At 41.9% G+C, this 19,028-nt stretch overlaps 1 protein-coding gene across 10 annotated transcripts in view; it reads left to right on the forward strand.

Moving 5' to 3' along the window:
* The window catches only part of DNAH11 (dynein axonemal heavy chain 11), a 302,015-nt gene that overhangs the window by 189,220 nt on the left and 93,767 nt on the right, over positions 1-19,028 (forward strand). For all 10 annotated transcript variants that reach the window (XR_011976511.1, XM_072650882.1, XM_072650884.1 and 7 more), the window contains one exon: positions 17,725-17,886. Coding sequence is in view for 9 of the 10 variants with exons in the window: in XM_072650882.1 (XP_072506983.1) it covers positions 17,725-17,886 (162 nt within the window). In the remaining variant the exon portion in view is untranslated. The remainder of the gene's footprint in view (positions 1-17,724; positions 17,887-19,028) is intronic.

A 19,028-nucleotide genomic window follows, 5' to 3' on the forward strand; every position in this document is an offset into this window, starting at 1 on the left:
GAAGGATTTCTACACTGTTCACAACAATCAAATTATTTTAACATGTAAAACAATCCTTCTTGGAGCCATTTGTGAATGTGTCTTTGTTTTCTTCCAGGGGTGGGAGGAGCTTTGTGGAACAGGGACAGGTTGTGAAGTGGCTCTAACTTGAGAGCACTTTGCCCCCTGCATCTCCTCGACCCTGTCCTTTGTCTGAGTGACAGATAGAAGTGTGACCCCATTCAACGGTGAGCTTTGAGCCTGGAGGGCTGCTAGGTTTCCTCTCCAAGCCATAACTTTGCTTCCTGCGGCCTATTATGTGTTGTATTGACAGGGCCCTCCCACCTCTATAGATAAAACCATGCAGAAGGTCCAGCCACCAGTGAGCCATCAAGGGTATCCTTTCAGGGAGCTGAGTGCCCATCCTCCCAAGTGCCTTGTGTTTTCCATGGAACTCCCAGCTTTGGGTTGTCCTGATCTGCAAGGTACTTTCCAACAGAATCCTAGAATGATAGTTGAAATGAAAAGAAGTGCTTGGAGGCAGGTATATTGTCTGCAGCCTGGCAGGCAGTCTCTCCCTCTTACCTGGGACCTGATGTATGTCCATCTCTTGTATCTAAGCATGGTTCATGGTTCATAGTTTAGAGCTGGGCAGGGCCTCAGGGGCCAGCTAGTCCAACTTGACATTTTATAGTTGAGGAAACTGAGGCCCAGGAAAGCTGAATGACTCGGTACCACAGGCAGTAAAGTGTCAGGGGAAGGATTCAAACTCAGGTCCCTTGTCTTCAGAGCCGGGGCTTTTACCATTCTGTCATTGTTTGTGAAACAAGCAGACAAAGCTGAGACAATCAGCAATTTTCCTTTTTTTTCCATTGCTACTACTTGATATAAATCCTGCCTCTGTAACTCCGCTTCCTCTCCTTTTCCTTCTAACCCACTATTTCCTGGGACCTCTCCTCCTTCACTTCTAGCTGTGCCAAGATTCCTGTTCTAAGGATCAGTCCCAGGGAGACAGCCCCCCCCCCCCCAAGGCTCCTCCTCTCTCTCTCATCTCCCCACCAGTACCAGCACTGGGCTTGTCTGGCAGGCTCCTGGCTGCTTCCTTCCATCTGTTTAGACCTGCCCCAACCTTCCCCCTCTCCCCCTTTTCCTCATCAGCTCTCCTTAGTTCCAGTGCTGAAAGGCCCAGGTTGGTCCCAAACCAGGAAGGAGCCCCAGTTCGCGTAGTTGTCCAAAGATTCCATAAGCCAGTAGCAGCAATGAGCCACTTTCTCTGTGGTGGCGCAAAGAAGAGAGAGAGATAGGAGGGGGTCTTTCAATGCTCCATTTCCCATCCTCACCAAGTTCAAAAAAAAACCTTCATAAAACTCAAATAAGGTCCATCTATGCTTGGTTCAAGAACAGGAAGAAGGAAAGTCAAGAGGCCAGAATTTGCTCCACACTGGGCCAGAGGAGAGACCTCAGTGGGAGTAATGGAGAGTGGGAGGATGGTGGTCAAAAAGAGATCAGGTAGCCAGCAGAATCTCTCAAGTCAACAAATATTTCTTAAGAACCTGCTATGTGCTAAGCACTGTGCTGAGCTCTGGAGCTACAAAGAGAAGCAAAAGGCAGTGCCTGCCCTCCTGGAGCTCACTTTCTAACAGGGGAAGCCAATGCAAAGCTGAAAAGACAATGGGGAGAAGGTGCCCTCATTGGGCATGGCGGGAAAATTCAGGGAATGAAGACTAGCTGGTCTGGACCCTTCCTCAAAATGGAGGTTGTTGGAGAAATTCACCAAAGGGAGAATGGAGCCTCAGAAGGGGAGTGAGAAAGTGGTTGCAATGAGAGGTGAAGCCTGGATCACTTGGGCCCTCAAGCCTATGGAAGCACAGATGGGTAAGGTTGAGTGTAGAGTCATCCAGGCCTGAAGCCAGGCTCCCCTGACCATACCAGCAGGTGGCCCCAACGCTTCACTGTTCTGCCTCATTCCATCAAAGTTGCCATCTTTACCCTTAACCCCTTCCTAGCTTATACTCTGCCATAGGTTCTACAGATCTCCCCAATGGCTTGGTACTAGCGAATCCCCTTTCTCTTCTACTCTGTGATAGGTGGGACTTGGGGAGGGATCAGTGTTCACTTCAGGGCTTGGGGGAGACATGCCTCTTCCTCTAAACTGCACCTCTGCACTCATTAAATCCTCATGAAAATCTTCTTCCCATGAGGGTCCTCACAATTTTGTGCCTCTTGGAATCTCTAATTTTCTTCGTGCTCAGATGCCATGTTATACATGGTGCTTTTTCCAATCCCCTGGCTTGTGTTTCTCTGGCCTCTCCATTACTCTGTATTTCTTTATTTGCATATGTTTTGTAGAGATTTATATATGTACCTACAGTCCCCTTCAGGAGAGTGTAAGCTCTTTAACTTTTACCTTTGGATCCCTCACAGCTCATACATTGCCTGACACGGAGCAGGCACATGAATGATTGCTGACACCTTCATTCATTGATCCGGTTATATAGAGCAGTTAGGATAATCTAACTTAGTAACTGTGGAATACTATACAATAATAGCTACAATTTATATAGTACTTGCTGTGTGCCAGGAACTAGGCTGGATGCTTTACAATTATTATCTCGTTTGATCCTAAGATGTAGGTGCTGTTGTTATCCCCATATTACAGAAGAGGAAACTGAGGCAAACAGGTTAAGTGAGTTGCCCAGGATCACAAATCTAGTAAATGTCTAAGGCTAAATTTGAACTCATGTCTTCCTGAAAGTATTTCAACAGAATGTAAACTCCATGAGGGCAGAATTTTTGTCTTTGTATCCTTAGAACTTAACACAGTGCTTGGCACATGTTATTAAATGCTTGTTGACTGAATAAGTGAATGAGTTCCATAGGTTTTTACAGGCTGAGTTGGGGATCATTTATAATATATCTTCAGGAAAATATGTCATGAATTACTGACAATTTGGCTTACGAGAACTTTAGGACCAAAGTCCCTTTTTGACTAACTGCTTCAAGAAACTCTTGGCATTCTGTTGTTACTCTGTTTGGAGGCATTTTGTCAAACTATCCACACAGGAACAATGAAGTGGATGAAAAATGGTATATGTTTAGATTATATGAAGTTGGATAGGCAACCTGTTGCACTCATCCATCTGTACCTATATCTGCAAATCCTACAGTTAGTGGAATGGCCTACAAATGAATAGAAGGCAGAGATTTGGCTACACTGCCTTTGGGAAGTTACAGAATGCTTTTAACGACCCTTAACTTAGCTCTCATACAAAAACCCATTTTTTTTAACATCAGTGTTCTTCCAATAAAGCTGTCTGGCTACAGATCATGTATGACAACACCATAATTTTCAAAGATCCACGATTGCAAGTCAACCAAAGGGCAATGGAGATATGCATGTCTTGTAAAAACAAGACTGTGTCCCATTGCCAACAAAGAATTGTAAGAAGTGGCACAAAGGATATTGTCACAGATCTGAGAAGAGGAAAATGTGGGACCATCATGTAGTGAGAGCAAGAGATGACAGACAGGCACTATGTCTATGATCCATAATGTCAAGATCTTGACAAAGACCTGCACACAGGGAAGTCACTTCCCTCTAACCTCTCTCCATGAAGACTTTACAGGAGGACATGGATAGAAGCTCTCTAGTATAAAAAGGCAAATGTGGTTGGAGAGAGTATGAGATCACAGAAGGCTTGAAATATTTGGTGTCTAGAATCTCTTTAAAGAGAACCCTGAAACAGTTATGTATATCTTCCTGGGACATGCAGAAGAGGGCACCTTAATACCAATCCTGGCACCATCAGAACTCAGTTTGAGGCAATAATATATTATCATAAAGTGGATACAGAAAGGAGAAAATGGTTTGACTGGAAGGTTATAGACAAACCCAAATTAGAGAAGCCTGCCTGATCACAGACCTGGCAACCTCCTTAGAAATGCCCTTTCATACACATGAAACCCTTGGACTGATTGCTGGACCCAAGGTAATGCCACATGAATCAACAGCATCAGAGTATCAACTTTTGTCTTTGTACAACCAAATTGTCTGTGATTTGCAAATAAGGATAAAGTCTTTGGAAATGGAAGTATAATTTTTTTTTCTCTCTGACCTTCTTTTCTATCCCTATAATCCCCCTGAATCCATTACTGCCTAAAAGGGTCAGGAATTCGCCCTTTCTTCTCCTTTCCCCCAGTCTTTACTTTGACATGATTCTGTAGGTCCTTTTGTATGTAAATTCACAGTTCTGAAAACAATAACTGGAGATATTGATTCCCACATGAGGAAAGACACTCCTTCCTATAGAAGGCAGTTATTAATATTTGCACATCTCTCACAGTCACCACCCTAGTTCAAGCCCTGAGCACCTCTTGACTAGACTATGGTAATAGCCTCCTAATTGGTCTCCTTGCCTCTGGTCTCTTCCTGTTCTAATCCACCTACCACACAGCTGCCAAATTGACAGGTCACTCTGCTACTCACCAAGCATCAGAGCCCGCGTGATGCCTCTAAGAAAAAAATACAAAGTCCTCTGTCTGACCTTTAAAGTCCTCTGCAGTCTGTCCACCCCACTCCTCCCATGCTATTTCTCATCCAGTCCAACCATTCTACTCCATTTTCCTTGTACACAATATTATATTTCTTGCCTCTAGGCTTTTGCACTGGTGGTCCCCCATGTCTAGAACACTGTCCTTCCTCATTTCTGCCTCTTGGGACCCCTGGATCTGTTCAAGGCTTAGTTCACATGGCGCTTCCTCATTTAGGGACAAGTTGAAAGAGATGGATTACCTTGAAAGTCCTCCCAAATCTGAGATCTTGTGATTCTCTCTGTCCTTGGACAAATCACTTACTGTCTGTAAACCCCAGTTTTCTCATCTGCAAAACTGTAATAAGGATCCTACTTCCCTCTAGATCTTGTGTTGACTGGAATGGCATTATGTGTAGATGACCAACCTTACAGGCAGGAAGATCTAGATTGAAATCCTGACTGGCACAAATACAGACTGTCAAATTACTTAACTTGTCCGGGACTAGGGCAAAGCCCTGAATGATTAGCTTTGGCAGAGGAAGTTTCTGTATCAAGAGGGAACCAATAAGATCATGATATGCAAGGCACTTTGTAAGTTACATGGCACACATGAGGGTCATCTGTTGCCATCCTCATTCAGTCATGGGTTTACATGAAGCTTGTCCTCACTGGAAACTCATTGAAAACAGTTTCTTTCAAAGACCATGCCTATTTCTTTTTTCTTTTCTTTGTTTTTGTTTTGGTGGGGAGGGGGAACATCTACTAAAGAATCTGAGGCTTGGAGCCTTCTTCCCATCTCTGTGGCAAGCTAACTATCTGACAAGGACCAGTGAGCCCACCTGGCAGGTCAAGCTGAATTCTGCAGAGTTCCCACCCCATTAACCATGCTCACCACTGAATACCAGTTCCCAGTGGGGATGCATGGACAGTGAGAACCTGGCTGTGTATAAGAAGTGACCCACAAACCCCATGACAGAGCTCCCATTACAGCATGATCCGGATGGTCTGTCATTGGCTCCCATTCAGAGCTGATGGATGGGCACCAAATGCCTTCTCAAAATTGTGGCCATGTGCCCATGTGTTTCTCCTTGCAGATTAAGAATTTCCCTTTGTAATTTCTCTTTTATTGGCCTTTCTTGACCCAGCCACCTTCCAACCTGCCTTGACTTGGATTCTGGCTGACTACCATAGTGCACAGAAAGGTTACTTTACTTAAGCAATAGTACATAGATCCCTGCTGTTTCCTCCAAAATTGCTGCCCTGGACCAGAGTCTCTGGGCACCCTATGTCACTACTATTGAAAAATAGAGGTCACAGAATTCAGTTAATCTTTAACAGTACAAGTTATTCTTTCAAGAGTCACAAAGAAGAAACTTGGCTAGATATTAGATATGCAAGATGGAAATAGCTGTCTTTCTCAAATTTTATGCTCAGTTTAGAAACTTATACCTTTAAAAACCAGCTATAGTTTAAAGACTTCTACCTTCTCCCATATGTTCTCTTGGTTGAAGATGACCCTGAAGTCAGAGTTCTGCAAATGTTCAAGGTCTGGCATTTTCTACCAAACTGGAAAGGCGCTAGGTTCATATGTAACCACAGCCAATATGCCTGCCAGCTGAAGGCAGCCCTGGCCAAGCTCAGGGGGACTCATCCCCAGAAGGGCAACTTTTAGACAAGGACTGCATCGAAATTATAAGACATGGAGGAACTTGTGACTTCTGTTGGGAGAGGGACAAGCCACATGGATGAAATTATGAACTTTTGAGCTGAGAGCAAAATAGCAAGGAAAATGAGGAAGCTTTCTGAACCCTGAGATCAAACCCTCCCCACTCCAGTCCATCCTCCCCACTGCTTAGAAAGTAATTTTCCTTAAGCACAGATCTGCTTAACCTGTTTGAATACCTTCCTCAACTCCAGTGACTCCCTATTATATCTAGGATCAGGTACCATCTTCTCTGATTAGCTTTGAAAATCCTTCCCAGCCTGACCCCAGCCTGACAAGGCCAGCCTCACTGGACATTCCTCCCACAATCTGGAATTTAGCCAAACTGTCCTTTCCTCTCTCCCTCACTCAGGACACTCCATCTCCCATATCTGTGTCTTTCCACTGGCCATCACTCATGCCTCAAACACATTTCCTCCTTGCCCCTTCTTCATAGAGAAGGGTCTTCAGCACCATGAAGCCTTTTCTGAGCCCCTCCCCCCCATCCAGGTGCTAAGGCCTTCTCTCCCAAGCTACCTTGGATCGAACCCCTTTATACGATGTGATTACTTGCTGTTTTTATTTTTATATGTACTTCTTATGTCCCTTATTAGAAGTAAGCTCTTTGCAAATAGGGAATGCTTCATTCTTTGTATTTGAATCCTTAACACCTGGTAGAGTACCAGCACATAGTAGGCCCTCAATAAATACTCAATGATTAATTAATTGGTTGAACAATAATACTTCATTACTCACCATCTGGGGAGATCAAGACATTCTCCAAATTTTAATATGTAATTCTTATGAAGAGGGGGGAAGAAATATATTTAGTAGCTAAGTTGCAAATTGGACAGAGCATTAGACTTGGAATCAAGAAGTCCTGAGTTCAAAACTCAAGGATATGTGAGAATAAAATGAGGTTATTCATAAAATACTTTTCAAGCCACAAAGTGCTATGTAAATGGTATTTACATAGATATTAGGGATTTGGAGCCTCGTCTCTTTCATGCTTTCCTTGGGCTAATACATTTAGTTACATTTGGAACCATTTAAATGTCTGGACTCAAGTGATGATGGCTGAGCCATTAATAGCTTATCGTGAGTTTGGAAAATCTCTGTCCATTGGCACTGGACTACCTTTGGGAGGTTTTTGGCTATCTGCAATTTTGAGCAGCTCCTTCAATAAAATCACAGAGCTCTGAGTGATAGCTGTTGCTTTAAGTGGTAGAGCAGAGGTCCAAAAACTTCTCAGTAGGCCATAGGTTTGGACGAAATCTAATTAAGATGAAGGTTTCTAGGATATATAGAAGCCTCCTGACTATATGTCATACATTGTTTTTATTTTTTGATATTTAATTTTTATTTTTTCTCAGTTACTTTGTTTGACTTTAGTTGAGTCTCTTACCAGACTTCCTTCAGATCTATTTTGCCCTCCGTTGCTTCTCACTTTCAATCTGCTCTCTAAAGATAATGTAGCTTTACTCAACAACTCAATTATGTAAACAAAAGTTTTTAACCTTGATCTTTAAAATTTCAAGTTCCAAATTCTTTCCCTTCCTTTTTTTCCCTCCCCCTTCCTTGACAAGACAAGCAATTTGATAATATACATATATGGTCATATAGTGAATATTTTTTGAAATATTATTCCAATGTAAAAAAATTAATGTTTTTTTATAAATTTTTGAGTGCTAAATTCTGTCCCTCCCTTTGACTCACCCCCCCTCTTTGAGAAGGAAAGCAATTTGTTATAAGGTATACATGTATAGTCAGGCAAAACACATTTCCACATTAGTCACGTTGTGAAAGAAAACACAGACAAAAAAATAAAGTAAAAAAAGTATGCTTCAATTTGCATTCAGACTCCATTAGTTATTTCTTTGGAGGTGGATAGCATTTTTCATCATGAGTCCTTTGGAATTGTCTTAGATCACTGTATTGCTGAGAACAGCTAAGTCATTCATATTTGATCATCATACAATATTGTTGTTTCTCTGTGCAATATTGTCTTGGTTCTCCTCATTCCAATTTATTTTGAATATTTTTAAAGAGAAAAGTTGAGGCATGGCAAGTGCCAAATAAACCCCTTCCTCAAAAAAGAAATTGATTATATTTAACAGACAGGAAATGATTGGTTATTGATGTGGGATTTTCAAATCAGTCACTTCAAATCAATCAGTTTATACTTATACCTTTTAAGGCAAAGATCAAAACCATTTTTCAAAATAAGTTATCACACTTGAGACAACTCCAACCTGACCTATTTAAACACCAATTAATGATCAAAATGGTAAATGGATACAAGAAGAGATGCTGATATATCATCAGCTAAGGAAGTTACCAAGGAAACTTAAATACAGTGATCACCATTAAGAAAGGACAATTAACCCGTGAGAACTTGTACCCATGCAAGGAAACCAAAGAAGACTAGAAATCACCTTACCCAGGTGACACTATTTGATCTCCTTGCCAAGTTGAGATAGCAGTCAATGGTAACATCATTTTAGAATATAAACTTCTTTAAAAGCTTATAGAGGAAGATAAAAGATTACCTTATCTTTAGAAAGCAAATTGAGAGTGAGAAGCAAAGGAGGGCAAAATAGATCTGAAGGAAGTCTGGTAAGAGACCCAAATAAAATCAACCAAAGGGGATTTAAGGAAGAAATTTAGTATTCTAAGTGTAACTTGGAGAAACTTAGATAAACAGTATAAAAAATAGAAATTATTTGAGACAAAAGATTTCTACAATAAACCATTTTTTTCTGTCAGTGATAATGAACTTACCAAATCTGGTCATCATGGTCTCCAATGTGCTTTTTCAGGATGTAGAAATGGTACTAAAAATTTAAAACTGGAAGAGTGAATGGACTAAACTAATGTGTACACCAGGGATACACAATGAGGTTCTATGCTGGAGACAACAGCATACTGAAGATATTGAAGAATCTGTTCCTATAGTATTAGAAAAAGGGGACAAGATCAAACCCTCAAACCTTATAAATACCTGAAAAAACTAACCAGCAATAACTGATCCATGTGCCAACTTTCTCATCTCTTACAAAATTTTTCATTAGAAAAATCTACATAAACATCAAGGGCATCCTTGATGAAACTAGGAAAAGGGAATTAGGTAGGCTTTTGCAAATAATATTCACAAGCCGATCTTCACCACTATACAATTGACTGAAAGCTATGAAGAGTACAAGCTCTCATTGGACTTATTTGTTGACTGTTAAAAAACCATTTGACTTAGTAGAGCAAAACACTGCCTCAAAGTCTCTCCTTCAAGAAAGGCATCCCGTTCATATATCACAAGTATGCCAAATTCCATTGAAGATATAAAACCAGAGGTAACTTTGTTCAGTGATTGTTTAATATCAAGTGATGAATAAAACAGGAAGATATTTTTACCCGTGGTATTTGCCAGAGTGATGGAGCATGAATATCAAACACAGAATTCGATGGATTCATTATAGATTCTGAGTTGTTCCAGTTGTTCCTATTTGCAGATGACATTGAACTAACATTGCATCAAGCCCTAGATGATTGTAGTGACTTGGAATTCATAATCATCCAAAAGCATCCAATGTAACTATCCATGCAAGAATAACCAAGTGGATGACACATGCCTGTTATCCAGACTATGATATGTAGTTAGATGGACAGCCAGCCAATAAGCATTTCATAAGTCTTCACCATATGCCAAGCACTGGTGATAGTCACCGGGAATACAAAGAAAGGCAAAAGACAGTCTCTGCCCTCAAGGGGCTTGCAATCTGATGACCCAGACACCTGATATATCATCACATAGGGGATCTAAAGGGAGAATTTGAGTAGAAAGATGTGGGCAGGATGAAGAGATGTGGATGGATTGCAATCTTCCCTGTTAGAGGGACTGAGTGAGATTATAGATATGTGGAAACATTAAAATCTACGTCATTTATAGCTTTTACTGTGAAAAAATCAAGTACACAAATAGAAACTGGGGTAGATGTAATTAGACAGAAGTTTGTGTTTAAAACATCTTAGGTGTTTTAGTAGACTGCAGGCTCAATATGAGTCACTAGTAGAATATGGCAGCCAAGAAATGTTGGGTACTTGCTTGTTAGGGAAGGTGTCAGAAGAATGTACATTTAGGCCTAGGTTGTATCAGATTACCAGATACCATAACTGATTCTTTATGTGTCCTTGAACAAGTCCCTTCCTGTCTCTAAGGCTCAGTTTCCTCAGCTATAAAATGAGGGCACCAGACTATCGATGACGTCTGAATCTCTTCATGAATCTGTGATCCAAACCCAAACTCCAATTTGGCTGCTTATCTGCTCTGCAACTTTGCCAAAGTCTCTTAACATCTCTGAACCTGTTTCCTCATCTGTAAAATAAAAGCATTAGGCTAGATGAACCCTAAAGACCTCCACATAAACCAGGGCAAGTAGCAAGATCATAGAGTGAGAGGTAGAAGGCACCTGAACACCATCTTTTCCAACCTCCTTGTTTTTTTATATTTCAAACTGAGGCTTAAAGGTGATTTGTTCAAGGTCACAAAGAGATTATATAACAGTCAGGATTTGAACTCATGTCCTCCAATTCTAGCCCTCTTTCCACTGTCTCATGTAGCTTCAGGTCACACAAGCAAAAGTCCCAAAACCCACCCTATGTTACATTATCCAGAAAAGTCTGAGTAGAGATATTTTAGCTCGAATTATCCCACTGTTTGTTTTGGCTCTTCTGGTTAATTTTATTTGAGAAAGAATTGCCTGAACTATTACCCTTTACCAACCATGTGTGGGATGACTAGACAAGAAGCAAGTATACATGAATGAAAGAACATACATGAAGAGACTTCAGCTTAGACTACAGTCCAGAAAGGGACTAACAATCCATCTGGCCCTTTTGGTGAGGGAGCTATGTGGAATGGACTTGCACTTGAGAGGTAATAGCATCACTGAAGTGAGTGAAAGCCTGTCCAAAGAAAACCTGGAGGCAGATTTCAGAAGAGTCGATATTAAGAGGATTAAAGCGTTCACATTTTGGGAATGTTTCTCATCGAGGCCCCAGGACTTATCCAAGCTTACTAATCTTTGGGTTCCATCTTATTCCTGAAGACTCTTAAGAGCCTTTGAGGATAAACGCATCCAGGACTTCCAGGTAAAAGCTTTATGGGTAAATAAGAAAGAAAGTGTTGTTTTGGTCTAAAAACAAACTCAATCAACTGTAAAAGAAATGGGATAAATTTAGCAATTCGAATTTCCATTACCCAATGAAATAGAGTGAGCTCTGTTGGCGAGGCACAAAGAAGTACTCATGATGAGATCATAGCTCAAAGACATTGGAATACAGTCCAACACACAATGAAAACGAGATTATTACAAAGGAGTCACAATGCATACCTGTGTGGGCAGAAAAAGGTGACTAGAATAGAAAATTCTGTGGTACAGACTCCAAAAGCAAATCCATGGCATCCATGCATTTATTGCCATAGGAAGCACATATGGGCCAATTGAAGGGTTAATTTTTATATATGAATATTTGCCATTAAGAAAGAATGCTGCTCCATGGACAGGTGTTTTTTCTTCCTTTTTATTTTCCTTCTCATATTCCCTGGGGACCTTCTGACTCATTCTTTAAGAGAGATTTTCTGAGGTGGAAGTATCCATGGTGACTGTTTATAGGAATGAAGGAAAAGTGTGTATTAAGTACTTACTATGTGCCAAGCACTGTGCTAGCATTCAGGATACCGATACAGAAGGAGCGGGGGAGAGCTTGAACCATGGTCTTGAAGCTGGGGCTGACCAACAGAAGGGCCATGGATAGATGGCTGCCTGTCTTCACCAATCAGTACAGCACAGTCTGACAGCAATGGCTCCATGGTTGGTGGATTAAGTCCCCCAGGGAGAGGTCTCTGGAGGTCTGGTGGGCTAGAGCAGGGCTTCTTAAATGCTTTCCACTCATGACCCCTTTTAGCCTTTGCACAGTATTGGCTAGTATTGCATGGCCTGAGGGCATCTGGATACTAGCAGTAGCTTGGATATCTCAGTCACAGCATCAGACTTTTCATCTGAAAGTCCAGGGTTCAAATCCATGATCAGGTAGAAGCCTCTCCTTGAAGCACTGTGATACAGAGTAGAGAAGAATACCGGATTTCAATTTGGTGGGCCTAGGTCCAAATATCAGCCTGACTCCACTAATTAGTCTCCTCTTGACTTTGAGAAAGTCTTTCGACTTCTTTGAGGCTCAGTTGCTCCATCTGTAAAACGATGAGGTAGGGTGGATTGAATAACTTCTAAGGCCCCTTCTATCTCCAAAGCTATGATCCTCTGATGACTGGGGACCCAAAAATCTGCTATTCAAGCTTTCACATCTGTTAGGGCTCATCATCACTGTGCCAGATTTTAGTCATTCTGTGAGAATCAGTCCCATCCCTTAATGTTTCACCACCTCTATCCTCTGCTTTCCTTCTCACTCGCTCCACTCTTTCTAATAAGATGAGGTCTTTTTAGGGGAAGGAGATGGAAATAGCTACTTACTCTCCAGAGATCCAGACCATAAGACTCACATGGTCACCTCACATTGCCTGGGGATAAAACCTGCACATAAACTTCCCCCATTCATGAACACTTTTACTACATTTTTCAGCTCTCTAATTCTTGGCCTCACTTATTTAATTCAGACATGACTCTTTATCCTTTGCACATCCTCACCCCATTCAAGTCTATGGCACAAGCACTCAAAGGCCACCTTACTTACATGCCCACTTCACTGATCCCCAGCATGGACCAATGCACTTTCCTAGACCAGATGGTAACTAATGACTATGCACAGCTGTGCAAAAGCACCCTCTTCCTTTCACAGCTGTCTGCCTGCCTTCTCATTAAGTTCGCAACCCTAATATTTGTGGCAAAGCCAAGGGACAAGTTGGGTCATAGTTGAAAGTGATGATCCAGACAATCCAGGTCCCAAAGTCACCTTTTTACCTGATTTATTCAGGTTGAGAACTAAATTCCTTTAGCTTGAAATTCCATAAATTGACCCCTTCCTTTCTATATTTCTCATTGGTAAAATGAAGGGGAGTTGGACTAATGACCCACATGCATTGAGGAAGCAATAATATAGTGTAAAGGATGCTGATCTGGGAGCCCAAGGACCTGAGTTCAAAATTCCATTCTCCCACATACTTCCTGGGTGACCAGGGACACTACCTATGTAAACAGATGAACTACCTGTGTTTCCCATTGAAAGAAGAACTGACTATAAGAACTTAGTAGATCACACAGCTTAGAGTCAGAAGGGGCCTCAGAATCCAACCCCATCATTTCATAGATGAGGAAATAGATTCAAAGGAAGAAAATGACTTTTACAATATTACACTGTCATAATAGTCAAACTGGCTCTCAAACATGGGTCTCATGACTCCAAGTTCAATGGTCTTGAGTCATGGGACCGGATTTCAATCCCACCTCTTTCATTAACTCTTTGTGTGACCTTGCGTTAGTTATTTAACTGCTCTGAGCCTCATTTTCCTCAGCTTTAGAGTTGGGGGATTGGTCCATCACCAGCAGCGACAATAGTAATGAGTAAAGCTGATGGAGCCTTGTAAGCTTTCCAAAGACCCAGGGCCTCCCAGAATTTGGATCCTCTGTTCTTAGGATGACCAACATGTTTCCCATCTTAACCAGGCTTCTGGGCTCTGTGTAACTTGAATTTAGAGGCAGCTCCACAGGTTATGCCATTATTCCAGATACTGAGAAAAATTCTTGAGTCAGAAGACATATTTCAGAGGACAGGATTCCATTCATTCCAGCTAATTCCTACCATGCCAGTTTCATTTACCAGACGCTCAGTGTAGACAACCAAGGGTATCTGTCTCTTTAAAAAACCTCAACATAAACACACCAACAGGCTCCTTAACATTTAGGGCTCCACTAGCCTGGGAGCATAGAGGGATTCCTTAAGAAAACATGTGAAGTCCTGATTGGTCCCTCTGGGTGTTACCATAGCATCCTCTGAAACTTCTCTGGAGTCATCCTTGGGTTCCTGGAGGAAGGCAAGGCAAGGGAAAGACTTACATTTAGACCATGCAGCTACCAAAGCAACCTCTGCTGGACTGAGGAGATGGCCCTTGGTGCAGAATCCCAGCACCACAAAAGAAGGGTGGTCAGGAGAAGGAAAGCTATTCCAGCTTTGCGAGGGTTGGCCTTTGTGCAAACATTTGGAGGCAGGAAATGGAATTTGGAAGAATGGCTGGATGCTCCTCCCACCAGAATCACTTAGACTGTGACCCTGGTGATTCCCAAGGCTCTGGTTTGCCTGGATTCCTAGCCATTTATAAACCATACTCTACATGATTCTGTCCCCTTTGGGTATTGTCTTACATTTGTGTGCCTAGAACTTTAGTCAATGCCCATCATACAGTGACCACTGAATAAATACTGTCCTTGTGTTATCTATCATTCTTTTCTTCAGGTTGGAGTTCTAGAAGGAAGGCTGTTGAGCACCTGACTGTGCTCCCATGATGAGTGAAAGAGAAATAGGTGCCTAAGACCCTTTCTCTTGAACAGCTTATAATCAGGTTAGAGGTCTTCCAACTTAGTTGTTAGCCCATGGCAAAAATAAAACTGTAGATATTATATTCCAAATGTTAACGTTCCATTCATAAGTAAAAGGAGACCTTGTGATACAGTGGTAAAAACCCAAAACTTTCATAAGATCCCAGATCTAGAGTAATAAGAAAGTCCAGCTTCCATCGAGTTCAAACCCCTTTATTTTGCAAATAGGGAAACTGAGGCAGAAAGCTGTTTAAGTGACTCACTCAAAGTCACATGGTAGTAAATAGCAGAATGCTGATTCCCTATAAGTTCAAGTGCTTGTGCTCTTTTAGCTGCTCACGCCTGACATATAGTAGGCATCTAATAGATGCTTGCCCCTTTTCCACTGACCATGAAGTCATGGGACCTTAGTGTAACCCCCAGCTCTGCACTTGGTACCTATGCAACAGTGATCAAGTCTCTAGGTCTCAGTTTCCTCCTCTCTAAAATAAGGCTGTTAAATTACATGACTTCTGAGCTCCTTCCAAGTACGAACCTAACAGTTTGTGTGATGGTCAGTGGCTAGCCTGGTCATTGAGGAGCACTCAGTTTCTCTTCCTATTGTTCTCTTTGTTTTTCTTACTTACAAGGAGTTATCACGTATATTGTTGTCCTGATTTTGCTTGTATATAAATCTTCCCATGCTCCTCCAAGTTTGACAAATCCGTTGTTTCTTAAGTGGCAAGAACGTTCCCATACCTTCATGTACCATCCCTTAGTCTCTGCAACCACTCCTTTTTATTAACAAATAAAGAAAATGAGGCCCTTTCTCCTTCATTGTGGGAGAAAGGGGCCCTACTTGGGCCTGGCCCTTGCTAACCCCAAAAGATTTCAGAGCAGAGACCAAGTAAGACCCTGTCTGGGTCAAGCCCTAGGAAGCAGAGGGGATAGGCTTGCCGAGGAAATTTGCCCTGCCTATATTTTAAGCTGCCAGAAGGTAAACCTAGGATTAGGTCTGGAAGGGATAGTAGAAACCATTAGTAGAAGTCCAACCCCTTCTTTTTTCATTTGAGGAAATGGAATCCTAGAGGTGTGAAATGATGTATCCAAGGTCAACCATCAGGATCTGAATCCAAGTCCTCCCACTCTGAATTCAAAGTTTATTGCACTTGATTGAGTGCCCACTATGGTCCAGTTGCCATCCAAGTCCTAGAACAGGTCAGGCCTGGATGTCCTATGAAGGCACGTGTTCAGTTCTATGACTCTATGATTCTCTGATCTTGAATTACCTGAGGAAAGTCTGTAAACCCGCTCCCCCTCCACATCATTAAAATCCCACCCAGATACAAAGGCATTGGCCAGAGTGATGGTGTTGGAGTCAGAAAGACTCATGTCCAAACCTTGCCTCAAACATTCACAAGGCATTCGACCAAGTCATTTCACCCCTGAGCCTCAGTTTCCCCATCTGTAAATGAGGACAATAATAGCACCTTCTCCTCAGGTTTGTTGAGAGACTCCAGTGAGATAATATATGTAAAGCACTTCTCAAATGCTTAAGGATAATAAAATATAAGCTATTATTATCACTGGTATTTGGTAAAGCCTTGTGATCCATAAAAAACAAATTCAGTCTTCTTAAAACTTTAAATCAGAAATTATCTTCCTGTGTGCACACATATATTTAATTAGATTCATTCACTATGGAAGCGTGTTTTAACAGACATTCTCATTACTTTAGGAATATGCAAAAGAAAAATGGCCCTTGGGGAACAATATGGTTCAATCTGACTCCAAAGTGTCCAAAGAGTGATGAATTTGGAAGCAGAGGCCCTGAGTTCAAATCCCAAGCAGCCCTGCCACTGATGAGCTGTGCAACTCTCAGGCAAATGGCTTCCCTTGCTTCTTCTGAAAAAATCAAAGAAGTGCTGGCACCTCAGCTCATAGTGTCATAGTCATGAGTATGACTGGAAGGGCCCAGGGAAGGAAGGCAGGTTCTTACATCAAAACCCATGTTCACATCATGCCTCCGTTCTCTACTTTCTGGGTGACTAGAGGCAAGTCCCTTGATTTCCTGAGCCTCAATTTCCTCATCTATAAAATGAGGAGGTTGGACCACATGACTCCTGGGGACTCTTACACATCTAGAACTATGATCCTGTGATCTAATTTAACTCCTACATTTTGTACCTGGGCAAACTGAGGCCAGAGAGATGAAGTGACTTGTCCGAAGTCACACAGGTGGTCAGTGACAGAGCCAGGATTTCACTAAGAGTGTAGAACTTCAAGTCCAGGTGGGAATGTTCAGTGCCCTAAGCACAGGCTGCGGAGTTGGATTTTTTTAGTGGAATGACATTGAAATGACCGGTTAATCTCTAAGGTCCCTTCTGCCTCTGAATCTTTGATCCCAGCTTTCAGATTAGTTCCTTGAGTTTCACATTGTTAGGTGGGCATTCCCATTTGTGACTGCCCTCCCGATTTTGAAACATATCCATCTGAGAACCCCTCCTGAGAAAAGTGTAAAAGAGAAGAGGAAGGGAAGGAGAGGACCAGTGTTTTAAGACAAAATCTTACTGTTGCTCATATATCAATTAATCACCAAGTATTTCTTGCCTGCATCCAGTGGGGGAGGTGTGGTGCTAAGCCTTGGGGATACAAAGTACAAGCGAACAAACAAAAACCAGTCCCTATCCCAATGGAGCTTACATTCTAATGGGTGAGAGAACAGGTAGTTATCAATAGGTCCATTCAAGATACATGCTAAGTAGGCAGAAAGGTATCCTCAGAGGGGAAGGTACTAATAAACAGTCAAGGTTCTATATAAAAGACTCATTTCTGGGTAAGGGCGTATGGTTTTCCCATGAGTTCATTAGGGAAAGTCATCTTCATCAGGATGACCACTCAGCAGCTTGCGGCCATGATCCAGCCCTTTTTCCCTTCCACTATCTGTGCCCTCCTCTGATTTCTGTCCACATCCCCCACCTCTCCACAGGTTATTTTGTGCTTCTCTCCTGTTGGTCACACTCTAAGAGTGAGATCTCGCAAGTTCCCAGCTTTGGTAAACTGCACAGCTATTGACTGGTTCCATGAGTGGCCTCAGGAGGCTTTGCTCTCTGTCAGCAGAAGGTTCATTGAGGAAACCCAGGGAATAGAGGTAAGTCATGTAAGCTTCTCTAGCATGCATGTAAATGCATACACACACACACACACACACACACACACACACACACACACCCTAAAAATTCTGAGGAGATTGATTCCTTTTTTAATGCAACAACCTACCCCACTCCCAAGAGAATTTCCTTCTGATGTCACTGTATTTTTACCCTTGTGGTCAGTTGCTTCTCAATGAAACAGTAGAGAAAGTGTCCAGAGCAAAGTTTAACAACTGATTCCCCCAGAGCAAAACAAAACACATCCATATACATCAGCTGCTAAGATTGATGGCAGAAGACCAGGAACCAGGTCCTTCTGAATTCCAGTAGGATTCTTGTGCCCAGGTCCTTGAAGCAGACAAGTAAAAATAGAAAAAAAATAGGAAGGAAAGAAAACAAGACTGAAGGCTCTCCATACGTTTTCTCCAGGCTTTAGGAAGGGTATCTTCCTCTCTTGTACTAAATCAGTGAGAAATTATCCTACAAAAAGGAAAGAGGGAAGAAAGACCTGTACTTTCTTCCCTTCCTGATTATCTGTCTGCACTGGTGTCTCGGAGTGAATTCCTTCCCTCAACAAGGACATTATAATTTAAAATATAAGAAGAAACAAACCAAGAGCAGGAATTCCATTGCAAATTCCCATTTTGGGAATATTTATAAAGCAATGACTGTGTGTCAGGCCATGGAGGAGACATCTACTTGAGAGAAGACACTATTCTCTACCCCAGTGGAGTTTCTGATGTGAGTGGGAGAGATGACATATCCAGAATCCATCCCATCATAGTCCAGGATGTGTTTTGTGGACTACAGTAACACACAGCCCTTTGTAATCCAACAGTTTGATTCAATGTGCAATTGTTTCATGCCCATTGTATATGTTCAGAGCCTTCCTTGTCAGGTGAGGAAAGAATCCAACACATTGATTGGGAGGATAACTTGGGTAGATGTATGGTAGGATGTGGCAAGAGTAACAGAAGAGGGAAAAGTATTGATGGGAATGATGTGAGCAGAGGAAATTCTTCCCGTTTCATTGTAAGTTCCTTGAGGGCAAGGTCTGCCTTTCCTTGTATCTTTCAGCACTCAGCCTAGATAATTAAACATGCTCATTGATGGAATGAATGAATGGTTGGAGCATAAGGAA

The sequence above is a fragment of the Notamacropus eugenii genome, chromosome 3, assembly GCF_028372415.1.
Source record: "Notamacropus eugenii isolate mMacEug1 chromosome 3, mMacEug1.pri_v2, whole genome shotgun sequence".
Taxonomy (NCBI): domain Eukaryota; kingdom Metazoa; phylum Chordata; class Mammalia; order Diprotodontia; family Macropodidae; genus Notamacropus; species Notamacropus eugenii.